We start from the raw sequence: 12346 nt of genomic DNA on the forward strand, positions 1-12346 counted from the left end.
GGAAAGGGAACACTTCTACCTTGTTGGTGGGAGTGTAAACTAGTACAACCTCTGTGGGAAACAGTGTGGCAATACCTAAAAGATCTAAAAATTGACCTTCCATACAGCTCAGGAATCCTCCTTCTGGGAATATAACCGGAGGAACTCAAATTCTTCTATGAAAAAGGTACCTGAGCTCACATGTTTATTCTCTCTTTTTAAAGGAATTTTTTAAACTGCTTATCTGTATGTATGAAAAAGAAAATGAACAAAACAAGGCATCAGAATTTGACAACCTTTCCCATATTTCTATTTGCCAGAGTTCTTCATGATTTTCTTACTAAGAAGATAACTTCAGCTCTTTTGCCTATTTTCCTGAGGAAGGGGCTACCAATTTTCTTATCTTGTAGGCTTCACTGTATAGAAAGCCACATTAACTCCTACCTTCTACAAATCTTTAGTCTAAAGAACTAAACTGGGGGGAAATATAGCTGCTCTCCCATTTAAACATAATCCTTTATGTCTGTGATTAGACTGGGACTCCCTATATCTCTGAGCCTTTCCTTCCTTTCCTACCTAGCCTTCCCATATACTTATGTGCTCAGCTGCTTTTTAATCTTCCCCTTGGCTTGTATATCCAACTAGTAAAAAAAAGAAAAAGAAAAGAAAAAGGTAAATAAGTTTCCCCTTGTGTCACCAACTCATACATATTCAAAGGTCAGGCAGTTAAAATGATTATAAGTAATCAAGAAAGATCTAGAAGGCAACCAAATGGGATTAGTTTTTAAAATTTTGTTATAAAGATGTGGGGTACAAGTGAGGATTAGCTACATCAGTAGGCTGTATGCAGGTGAAGTTTGGGCTTCCAGCTGCCCCTCACTGCCTCTGGCAGTAGACCAGATAGCTTTTGTGTTGACATGTGCCCCCATCCCCCTTCCCTCCCTTCACTAGCAGTGATGCAGTTTTAGGATTTTTTTTTTTTAAATAAAGATGTGGAATACAATTCAGGGTTAGGTATACAAATGGTGATTATGCAGGTACCATGGCAATTTCCCTCAACTGCCAATCCCACCCCCCTCACCTGACAGTTTCCCACTACTGCCAATCCCTTTCTTATAGTATTATAATTGTTCAAGGTTCACTTATGAGTGAGAACGTATGGTACTCTGTTCTTTGTTTCTGTGATAGATCGCTGAGTATGATCGATTGCAAATCCATTCAAGTTGCTGTGAAGTCCATATGTTTGTCTTTCTTTATGGCTGCATAATATTCTATTGTGTATATGTGCCACATTTTTTTTCCCCAGTCCAGCTTTGATGGGCAACATGGTTGGTGCCATGTTTTCGCTACTGTGAATAAAGTTGCAACAAACATACATGTTCAGTATCTTTTTTTGTAGAATGATTTGAGTTCCTTGGGGTATATTGCAAATAGGGGAATTGATGGAAAGTCAATTTCTAGTTCTTTCAGAAATTGCTACACTGTCTTCCAGAGAGGTTGCACTAGTTCGCATTTCCTCCAGCAGTGTAGAAGCATTCCTTTTTCTCTACTTCCTCACCAGCATCTGCTGTTCTTTGTTTTATTAATGATGGCCATTCATACTGGGGTTAGGTGGTATCTCAGTGTGGTTTTGATTTGCATTTCTCTGATGATGAATGAGGCTGAGTACGTTTTCATGTGTCTGTTGACTGCCTGTATATCTTATTTTGAGAAGTGTCTATTCATGTCTTTTGCCCACTTTTTAATGGGACTGTTTGTTTTTTTCCTTCTGGCACATTTGAGTTCCTTGTAGATCCCAGATGTTAGGCCTTTGTCAGATACACAGTTGGCAAATATTTTTTCCCATTCTGTGAACTGTCTCCCTGATCTCTTGATGGTTTTTTTTGCTTTGCAGAAGCTCGTTAGTTTGATGAGGTTTCAATCTTCTGCCTGTGGTCAGTCAGTTTTCCCAGCACCATTTACTGAATAGGTTCTCCTCTCCCCAGCGGATGTTGTTGGAGGATTTGTCAAAGATGAGTTGGTTGAGGAATTGAGGTTTGTTTCTGGAATCTCTATCCTGTTCCATTGGTCTGTGTACCTGTTCTTGTACCAATACCACGCTGTTTTGATTACTGTAGCCTTATAGTAAAGTTGGAAGTCTGGAAGTGTGATACCTCCTGCTTTGTTTCATTTGCTAATGAATTTGCTAAGGATTGTTTTGTGCAAGCAGGTTTTTGACAGATTCTCTTGGATTTTCAAGGCATAGGATCATATCATCAGCAAAGAGAGATAACTTCACTTCCTCTTTTCCTATTTGGATACCCCTGATTTCCTTCTCTTGTCTAATTGCCCAAGTTAGGACTTCCAACACAATGTTGAACAAGAGGGGTGAGAGTGGCAGCCTTGTCTTGTTCAAGTTGTCAGAGGAAATGTTTCCAGTTTCTTTCCATTTAGCAATTTGTTAGCTGTAGGTTTATCATAGATGGCACTTACTATTTTGAGTTATGTTCCTTCCATACCTAGATGTTTGAGGGTTTTTATCAAGAAGGATGCTGAATTTTATCAAAAGTTTTTTCTTCATCTAATGAGGTAATCGTGTGGTTCTTTATTTTACATCTGTTGTTGTATTTAATGGCATTTATGGTCTTGGGAATGTTGAACCAGACCTGCATCCTGGGGATGAAGCCTACTTGGTCATGGTGGATGATTTTTGAGATGTGTTTTTGGATCTGATTTGCTAGAATCTTGTTGAGGATTTTTGCACCTATGTTCATAAGGAATATCGGTCTGTAGTTCTTTGTTTTTTGTTGGCTCTTTCCCAGTTTGGGTATCAGTATGATGTTAGCTTTGTAAAATGACTTGGGAAGAATTCCATCTTTCTCAATTGCCTGGAATACTTTCATTAGGATTGGTATCAGCTCCTCCTTGTATGTTGTTTAGAATTGTGCTGGAAAATCATCGGTCCAGGGCTTTTTTTTTGTACGTAGTTTTTGTATGACAGAGTCAATTTCCTGGTGTTATTGGTCTATTTAGTGTCTCAGTGTTTTCTTGTTTCAATGTGGGGAGGTTGTGTGATGTCAGAAAGTCCTCTATTTCACTTAGGTTATCAAGTTTGTTTTCATACAGGTGTACATAGTAATCTCTGGTAATCTTTTGTATTTCTTCGGGGTCAGTTGTGATTTGATCTTTTGTATTTCTGATTGTGCTTATTTGGGTTTTTCTCTCTTTTTATTGGTAATTCTGGCTAGAGGTTCATCAATTTTGTTAATTCTTTCAAAGAACCAGCTTTTTGCTTTGTTGATGTTTCCTAGCACATTTTTGTCTTCTATGTCCCGTATTTGGGCTCTTATTTTGGTGACTTAGATTCTTCTGCTGAACTTAGGGTTTTGGCGGTCCTCTCTTCCCAGCTTCTTTTGATGATTTGTTAGGCTCTCAACTTGTGATCTTTCCATTTTCTTGATGTGTGCTCATAGAGATATAAATTCCACTCTTAGACCTGATTTCGTGGCATCCCAGAAGTTTTGGTAAGATGTTTCTTCATTTTCATTTGTTTCCAGGAATCTTTTAATTTCTGCTTTGATTTTAGTGTTGACCCAGTAGTTTTTCAGCTTTATGCTGTTTAGTGTGCATATCCTTGTGGGCTTTGGGGAAATGTTGTTGGTATTGATATTTATTTTTATTCCACTGTGGTCTGAGAATGTGCAACGCAAGATTTCAACCTTATGGAATTTGTTTGTGCTTGATTTATGGCCAAGGATGTGATCAACCTTGGAGTGTATTCCATGTGGTGATGAGTAGAATGTATATTCTGTGATTGTTGGGTGGAATAATATGTAGGTATCTATTAAATCCATTTGGTTGAGCATCAAGTTTAGGTTCTGGATCTCCTTCTTGATTTTTTGCCTCAATAATTTATCTAGAACTGTCAGTTGAGGTATCAAGTCCCCTGCTATAATAGTGCTAGAGTCAATATTTTTTTTGTTTATTTAGTAGTTGCTGTATAAATGCTGGTGCTTCTGTTTTGGGTGGATATATGTTTAGGATGGATAATTCTTGTTGATAGATTGAAACTTTTATCATTATGTGGTGTCCTTTTGCATATTTTAAATTTTTTGATAACTTAAAGGTTGTTTTGTCTGATATTAAGATCACAACTCCTGCTTTCTTTTGTAATCCATTTGCCTGGAAACTCATTTTCCATCCTTTAACTTTGAGTCTGTGTGTGTCCCTTGTGGTGAGATGAATCTCCTGGATGCAGCAAATAATTAGGTCATGGTTTCTTATCCAGTTTGTCATTCTCTGTCTTTTCAGTGGTACATTTAGTTCATTCACATTCAGGCTGATTATTGAAATGTGATTGCTTCTCCCTGTCATTAGGTTCTTATAAAGTGTTTTCTTTATTTGCTTGTTTTCTTTTGGCTTTGGGATTAATATATGTATATGCTTTCAAGTTTCTTGTTGCACTGTATTCTCTGTTGATTCTGTGCTCTGCTGTTCTTTTGGAAGCGTGTGGTCATTCTTTTTTTTCTTTCTTCTGTGCTTAATACTTTTTTAAGTGTCTCCTGTAGAGCTGGTCTGGAAGCTGCATAATCCCTTAGGGATTGGATGTCTGGGAAGGATTTTAATTCTCCATCCCTGATGAAGCTGAGCTTGGCAGGACTGGAAATTCCTGGTTGAAATTGCTTATCTTTGAGGACTTAGAATATAGGGCTCCAGTCCCTTCTTGCTTGTTTTGTTTCTGCTGATAAGTCTTCAGCTATTCTGATTGGTTTTCCCCAGTATGTAGTCTGACCTTTCTCTCTTGCTGTGTTTAGGAATTTTTCTTTTGTGCCTGCTTTGTGTAGATGAATTATTATGTGGCTAGGGGTTGGTCTTCTCTTGATGTCTTGATGTCTTGTGGGGAGTTGATGTCTTGTGGGGAGTTCTCTGTATCTCTTGGCTGTTTACATCTCTGGTGAGATGGGGAAAGTTTTCTTGGATTATCTCCTGGAATACTTGCTCCAAGTTGTTCTCCATTTTCCTTTCTTCTTCTGGCATACTAATCAGGCATAGGTTCAACCTCTTGATATAATCACATATCTCTTGTAGGTTTTGCTCTTTCTTTCTGAGTCTTCTTTCTATGTTTTTTACAGATCGTGTTAATTCCACGTTCTGGTCTTCAAGTTCTGAGATTATTTCTTCAGCCATATTAATTCTGCTTTTCATGATTGTCACCTTGCTATTTATTTTCTGGATGAAATTTTTTAATGTCAAAATCTCTGTTACAAGTTCTTTCAGTGTTGCATCTTGTCTTTCTTGAGTCCTATTCACTCTTTCCATCCATTTCCTAATCCTTGTCATATTCTGGGGACAGTCATTGGTGATTTTCTTTGCTTGGACACCAAGGTCTTATTTTTCAGGAACTTTGTCTTTGCTATACTTGAAATTGCCTGGGGCCTTCCTTTGTTTTTTCCTCATTTGTGACATATCTCTTGTTTTTCTCTTTAGTTCTGTTATTCAATGTCAGTGTGAGAGGCTTTTCCTTGGATGTTTGCTCAGTCCTCTATTCTTCCCTGATCTGGGCTCTGGATTTGTTCTATTTTGAAATAGGATGATAGATGGGAAGCTTTGCTGTCCCTTGTAGTTTTTGAAACTTGAGTAAAGTAGGGGATGGGACACTAGGAATCAGAAACTACTTGCAAATTTAAGTGTTCACGTATTATGGTATGTGCTTCCTGAGACCCACTTCCCACCACCACGCTGTATGACAATGTACAGCAGAAACCAGTGCAAAAACAATTGAATACATGCATACTTACCCCCAAACAAATTGTAATAACAACAAAGTGAAACAAAACAAACAATAGCAACAAAAAACTCAAGAAAACTAAACTCACACACACTCATGCTAGCACAAAATGAATACAGACAAAAAACAGAAAGACCAGAGGAAAATTTTTTAAAAGGGGGGGGGGGAATTCAGGTTGAACCCTCACACATATATTGGCACACAGCTTAAACTATAAAAAATGAATATTAAAAGACCCCAGAAGAACAAAAGAGCAAAAACCAGCAACAACAACAACATTGAAGTATGAACATTCAATCATTCACAAACACACATAAACAGAAAACAACAATTAAAAGAAGAAATAAACAGAAAAAGAAAAGAAAAAAAATTGGGGGGATGCAGATCAACCCCGCACATACACATTCACCCACAAAGGAAAAATATTTTAAAAATAGATGAACTAACAAACCATCAAAAAAATTTTAAAAACTGAAAATTTAAAAAACAACAACAAAAAAACCAGCCCTCTTGTTGCAGGTTCTGTAATTGTTCCTCTAATCAGGTCTCTCCTGCAGAGCCACCTCTTTCACTCTCTTCTCAGGGAATGAAGCAGGGAAAGAGAAGGGGCAGTGGATGTGGGTGGGGCTGCAGTCCTCCCCTCCCACTCTCATATGGTCAGGGAGATCTCCTTCCCATGGGGAAGTATGGGATTGTCTCCGCCCCAGGTATGTACTCTCACTGGGGGTGCCCCAGCCAGGCCAATCCTGGAATGGAGTTCCCCTATTGCTCCGCCTGGGTTTGTCCCTCTCAGTTGTGACTCAGTTGTGTGGGTCTGATACTCAGCGGATTGCTGGGGAGGAGGGGGTTTGGGTTAGCCCCGGATTCACCCCTGATCTCTTTGGGGTTCTTCCTCGTCTTTTTCTGGCCACACCCTTTGTCCTGCAGCTGGATCAGGGCAGGGGGTGGGGCGCCTGGAACTCAGCACTCGTCAAGTCCCTCTGAAATTTGTGTTCTCAGGATATTCCCTGGGACACAATCAATCCCTACTTAGTTGATACTCCAGTTGCAAAGATCGGGTCTGTTCCTCCATGGTGAACAAGTCAGAGCACTTTCCTGCCCTGTCTTCAAGATGGTGGTGGGGAGCCACTCTTGTCCTCTTCTGTGGGAACTTGCCTCTGTACTCCCTCTGCATGCAACCCCTGCCAGAGCCCTGCCAGGTGTTGAAGTGGTGAGGCAAAGCCAGGAGCCAGCAGTCTCTCTCTTGCTTCAATGGTGAGGGAGAGCCTGGGGCAATAGTTTCTCCCTGCTGCTTTTTCAAAGGAAAACTTATGTTGTTTTAGAAAAAACAATGGCACTTCACTTCTGGGACACTCTCTCACTCATACGGGGACTCGCATACTCCGATTGGTTCTGCTGCCATCTTCCCGACTCCCCCAGGGATTTGTTTTAAGACGCTCTCAACATCCAGCTTGTGTTTGACTACAAGTCAGTATATGCCTAGTTATCAGGTCTGTAAGGAGAGTGATAGTATCTTTTCAGCCTGCCATTATATCCTCTCAATGCCTAGTCCATTATCTAACCAATTGTAGGTACTCAATAAATACTTGTTAAATGAACAAATAGCAATTGAAAAATCACTCAAGGAACAGATGATGGATTAGGAACATAGATTTTTATGAATTCGAGTTTCAAATATGGATCTGATTATATTTTAAGTTATTGTGGCCAAGAGCTCTGCTTACAGTAATGATAATGACAGTTTTCACAATGCAGCAGTGCTTATTGCAAATCACTTTCTCTTTTACTACTTACCACATACTTAGGCATTATTGTAGTTGTTTACAGATGGGGAAACTAAAGACCAAAAAGGTGAAAGGATTTACTCAGTCCTTAGCATTTGTAATCTGGTGGGTCTGGATTTGAATACAGGTATGTCAATCTGCAGCACCGCGTTCTTTCCTCATGTTGTGCTGCCCTCCCTGTTTATTTTGAGTTGAATCTGTGGCTTCATGCAGAAAAAAAGGTGCAAAGCCAAGCTGACTTCTACTCAACTCTAATAACTCTGGATAAAGAGTGATAGGCAGGGCTCATGTCCCTGTCTTGAGACACCGACATTGTTTTCCCTTTGCTACCTGCTAAATTTCTATCTGGACGTGCCAGGTCAAATCAAATTTGTCTCTTCAAGCCTACCATCATAAAATTTATTTCCCCAGGTGGTCCTCTTTTATTTTTTTTCTTTTGTTAATATATTCAAGAAGAATCAGAAACTCAATGTTCAATTAGTTTTCAAGGATAATTAATTTTGATTTTTGGGGAAATATCAAGAGAAGAGGTTGACTCCTAAGATTTTTAATTTTGCTGGCAACTATGGCTTGAGCTTTATGCATTTATTCATTCATTCATCCAACAAATATTTGTTAAGCACCTTCTATAAGGTATGCTTCCTGCTTGTAATTTTAATTCATTGGAACACAGACTTGATTATGGTCTCCATCACTTATTGTTGACCAACATCATTCATTTATTTATTATGTAGTTGTTATGTATTTTCTATGTACAAGTCAGTATGCATACATTGTGAACAAATGATGGCATCCAAATTTTAACAACTATTGGTTGTGGAGGAAACGAATTTTTAGATGTCCCTTTTTAGATGACTAGCTACTTTATAGAAGCTTATATTGCTTCCATACTGACTTTTGAGGTGATGGGACAGTATGTGTGGGGATTCCTTCTAATCAAAAGCAAGGTCTTCTTCTAACTCTTGAAAGTCATACAAATATTAATCAATAATGGATGCCAAAGACAGCTTTTGGGAGAGTACTGCTGGAATAGTCTGGAATTTGGCCCACAGCACATGTTCTCTAAGTAGAAATACCAAGGATTCTGTTGAGATGTTAATTCTAGCCTGGGGATCTGAGTCATACCCCTAATGTTGCACCACACGGGTTCAATTTTCTCCATTGATGTCTATGAATATCAATCTTTATGAAATGAAAAACCTAATATCTTAGCAGTTGTATTTCTCTTCCTCCACTCCAACACCCCCAGGGAGCATGCTAGAGTAATTGTGGATGATAGGTGAACTGATTTCTAAGGAAAACAGTTCAAATTCAGGAAAGCCAATGACAGACACATTGACCAAACAAGAGTTCAGAAAGGATGGGAGATTGTGTTGCTATCCTGGGCTTGCTAGGTCTTGCAATATCCTAATACAAGAGACAAACAGGCCTATTTCTTCTATTCTGGAAAACTCTTTCCTCTGGAAGGTTAGAAAGAATAAGTTTGATAAGCTAGGGCAAGTTTTCATAGAAATATAACTCTCGCCAATGTGCATAGTTTCAATGTGAATCAAAGTGCATCATTTCAATCCTTATAAAGCTCCAATTCTGATGCAGAAGGCAGATAAGCAAACAGATAAGCTTCATATGTCATATGATAGGAAAAGAGCTGGGTTCTGTAATTTACAGTCTCAGAAGAAGTGTCCAGTAGAAGGTTCTATTTAAGCTGAAACTTGAAGGATGACCAGCAGTTGGTCAAGAGAGGAAGAGAAAGGAAAATGGTGATTAAAAAAGTATGTGAAAGACTGAAAAACAACACAAAAGCCTGGTAGTATAAATAAATGTGGAGTCGGTTGTCCATCGGCCTTTGGCTGGCTCCCAGGCTGAGAGGCTGCCAAGGTCAGGGGCGACCCCGCCCGGCTCCCCTCTCCCGCTGTCCCCATGGTCTGCCCACCCCGAGTTCTCAACCTCCCGGCGCCAGGATAGCATCCCGGGGTACCCGCCCGCCCGCACCACGTGCCTGCTCTGGGGCCCGGCTCCCTAGGGCTTCCGGGAGCCACAGGCCCCGCCCCACAGCTCCTCCAGGGTCCGCGATTGGCTCCGCAAGACGGGGCAGGGCCGGCGCATCTGGCCGGCGTGATGACGTCAGGAGCCGCCCGCACCGCTTTCCGTTGTCAGTTGCAGATGGGCAGTGGCCTTGCTCCTAGGCTGAAGGGCTGCTGAGGTTGGGAGAGACCCCGCCCCGCTCCCCGGCTCCCGCTGCCCCGCAAGAGGCCTCAGCGCTGTCTCCAGAGCGTCCGGAGAAGGCGGAGCTTGCAACCCAGGAACATCCCAGCTGAGCTTCCTGTGGAGGCTTGGCCTTCTCTAGCCCAGCAAGAGGCCCCGGCAGAGTAGGAGGCTGGAGCTTCCCCCGGTGAGCAGGAGCAGCCAACTCAGCCTCCTGAGTCTTCTGGGGAGGCTCACCCGTCTGCCAGCCAGCAGGAAACCTCAGCTCGGCCTCCACAATTTCCTGGTGAGCCCGATGCTGCGCCGAGTCACGACCACGTGCAGCCTGTGGAGCCCGTGGTGACCATGACTCCAGACGCCACTGATTCTCCAGTCTATCAAGGGGTCCCAGCTCAGCCTGAAGAGCTGCCCGAGGAACGTCCTCCAAGCCCTCAGGGAGCTTGCCTGAGTCTCGGAAGCTCCCTGGGGGTGTAGAAGCGTCCCCAGCCCCGCAAGAGCACACAGCTCAGACTCCAGACCCTCCCAAGGAGGCAGAGCCTTCTCCAGTTCGACAAGAAGCCCCTGCTGAGCCACCAGAGCCCCCTAAGGAGGACCAGTCTCCGGTTTTGCGGCAGGCCCCGACTCAGCCTTCAGGACCCCCTGTGGTGGCGGAACCCTTCCCAACCCAGCAGGCTGCCTCATCTTCACCTCCAGAGCTCCTTGAGGAGATGGGACCATCTCCGACCGGGCAGGGGGCTGTCACTCAGTCTGCGGAGCCCCCGAAGGAGGCCGCATCTGCTCCGGTCCAGCAAACGGTCCCTGCTCAGCCTGCAGAGCCTCCTACGGAGGTTGTAGCTCAACCTGCGGTGCACCATGGGGCGACAGTTTCAGCACCAGGTCAGGATCAAGCTCAGCATCTACCATCGCCCAGTGTCACAGGTCAGCGTTGGACCTGGGACTCACCATCTCCCAGCATCCACTGCGGAGGCTGAGCAGTTAACAACCCAGATTACTACAGCGACTTCAAAGCACCCTGGCCAGGTTCAGACCCAGCACACAAACCTGACTCGCGTCACAACAGCCTTTGGACGTGGAACTGGCGGTAACTCCAGAGCCTATTTCAGAGGCTAAGCTCTCTCCAACCACACAGGAGACCCCAGCTTAGCCAGACCTGGGGCTCGTCGTAACCCCAGAGCCCACTGTTGGGGTTAAACTCTCTCCAGTCACGCAGAAGACCCCAACTCAGCCAGACCTAGGGCTCGTCGTAACACCAGAGCCCACTTTTGGAGTTAAACTCTCTCCAGCCATGCAGGAGACCCCAACTCAGCCAGACCTGGGGCTCGTCGTAACCCCAGAGCCCACTGTTGGGGTTAAACTCTCTCCAGTCATGCAGGAGACCCCAACTCAGCCAGACCTGGAGCTTACCATGACCCCAGAGCCACTACAGAGGTTCTCTCAAACCACGCAGGAGACCCCAACTCAGCCAGGCCTGGGGCTTATTGTAACCCCAGAGCCCACTACGGAGGTTTGTTCTAAGGCCCTGGAGAAGACTGCAGCACCACATCCAACCCAGGGTCAGACTCAGCATCCAATCCTGTCTCCTGCAGCTGGAGAGCGGTGGCCTCACCGCCCCCTCGGAGGCTCAGATGGCTCAGGTGGGGATCAACTCCCAAGCCAACGAGGGGTGCTTCTGCCGCTTGTCCTCCACTGCCGACCGCTCCAGCTGCCTGCTGGGGAGCCCGGACCAGCTGGAGCTCCGGGTTGACACTTTGAGAGAAGCAACCACTGCTGTTGAGCAAGAGAAAGAAATCCTCCTGGAAATGATCCACAGTATCCAGAACAGCCAGGACATGAGGCAGATCAGTGACAGAGAAAGAGAAGATTTAAATCTGACTGCAAACCGCTTGATGGGACGAACTCTGACTGTTGACTTTTCCGTGGAAACCCCCAGCAGCAAGAATCCCTAAAGCATCCACGAGGATTACTGATGAGGTGATCTCTAAGTTTCTGGATGATTTGGAAAATGCCAAGAGTCATTTGATGTCACTCTACAGGGCATGTTCGTCTGAGGTGCCATCCAGGCCAGTTGATCAGAAGTTTCAATCCATAATAATTGACTGTGCACTTGAAGAGGAGAAGAAAATTAAGAGAAGATTAGAGACTCTGCTTAGAAATATTGAAAACTCTGACAAGGCCATCAAGCTGTTAGAGCATTCAAAACAAGCTGGTTCCAAAACTCTGCAAAAAAATGCTGAAAATAGATTTAATTAGTCTTCAAACTAATAACATTTATAAATAATGATAGACAAATGATAAAATACTATTTTAAGTGATAACTAGTCCTTTATGTCAAGCGTAACCACTTAATATTGAAAGTTGTTTCAGATGAGGAAAATATTCCATCCAGTGTCATGTTGTTTTGTGAATTACAAAACTAGAAATATTTAAATTACCTATCTAGAAATTTTTAGATTGAATTCTAGGTTTAGTTTCTCAGCCCAGTGAAATGATTTGCATATTTTTTTGTCTATAAGTTTTTCGATTGAATTCTAGGATTTATTTATTTATTTTTGGGGAATGGATGAATACATACTATATGGGGAAAATAATTGCTCATCTAGGGACACAAGCA

The 12346-nt window shown here is 42.9% G+C and overlaps 1 protein-coding gene across 1 annotated transcript; it reads left to right on the forward strand.

Moving 5' to 3' along the window:
- Positions 1 to 11360: 11360 nt before the first annotated feature.
- On the forward strand, positions 11361 to 11985 carry LOC103262480 (BAG family molecular chaperone regulator 2-like). The gene is given in 3 exon segments (XM_021713384.1): positions 11361 to 11652; positions 11655 to 11684; positions 11687 to 11985. Coding segments are annotated over 3 exon segments (621 nt in total).
- Positions 11986 to 12346: the final 361 nt, after the last annotated feature.

This window comes from Carlito syrichta, unplaced genomic scaffold (assembly GCF_000164805.1).
Source record: "Carlito syrichta isolate Samal-C Ts95f unplaced genomic scaffold, Tarsius_syrichta-2.0.1 Scaffold304515, whole genome shotgun sequence".
NCBI lineage: Eukaryota > Metazoa > Chordata > Mammalia > Primates > Tarsiidae > Carlito > Carlito syrichta.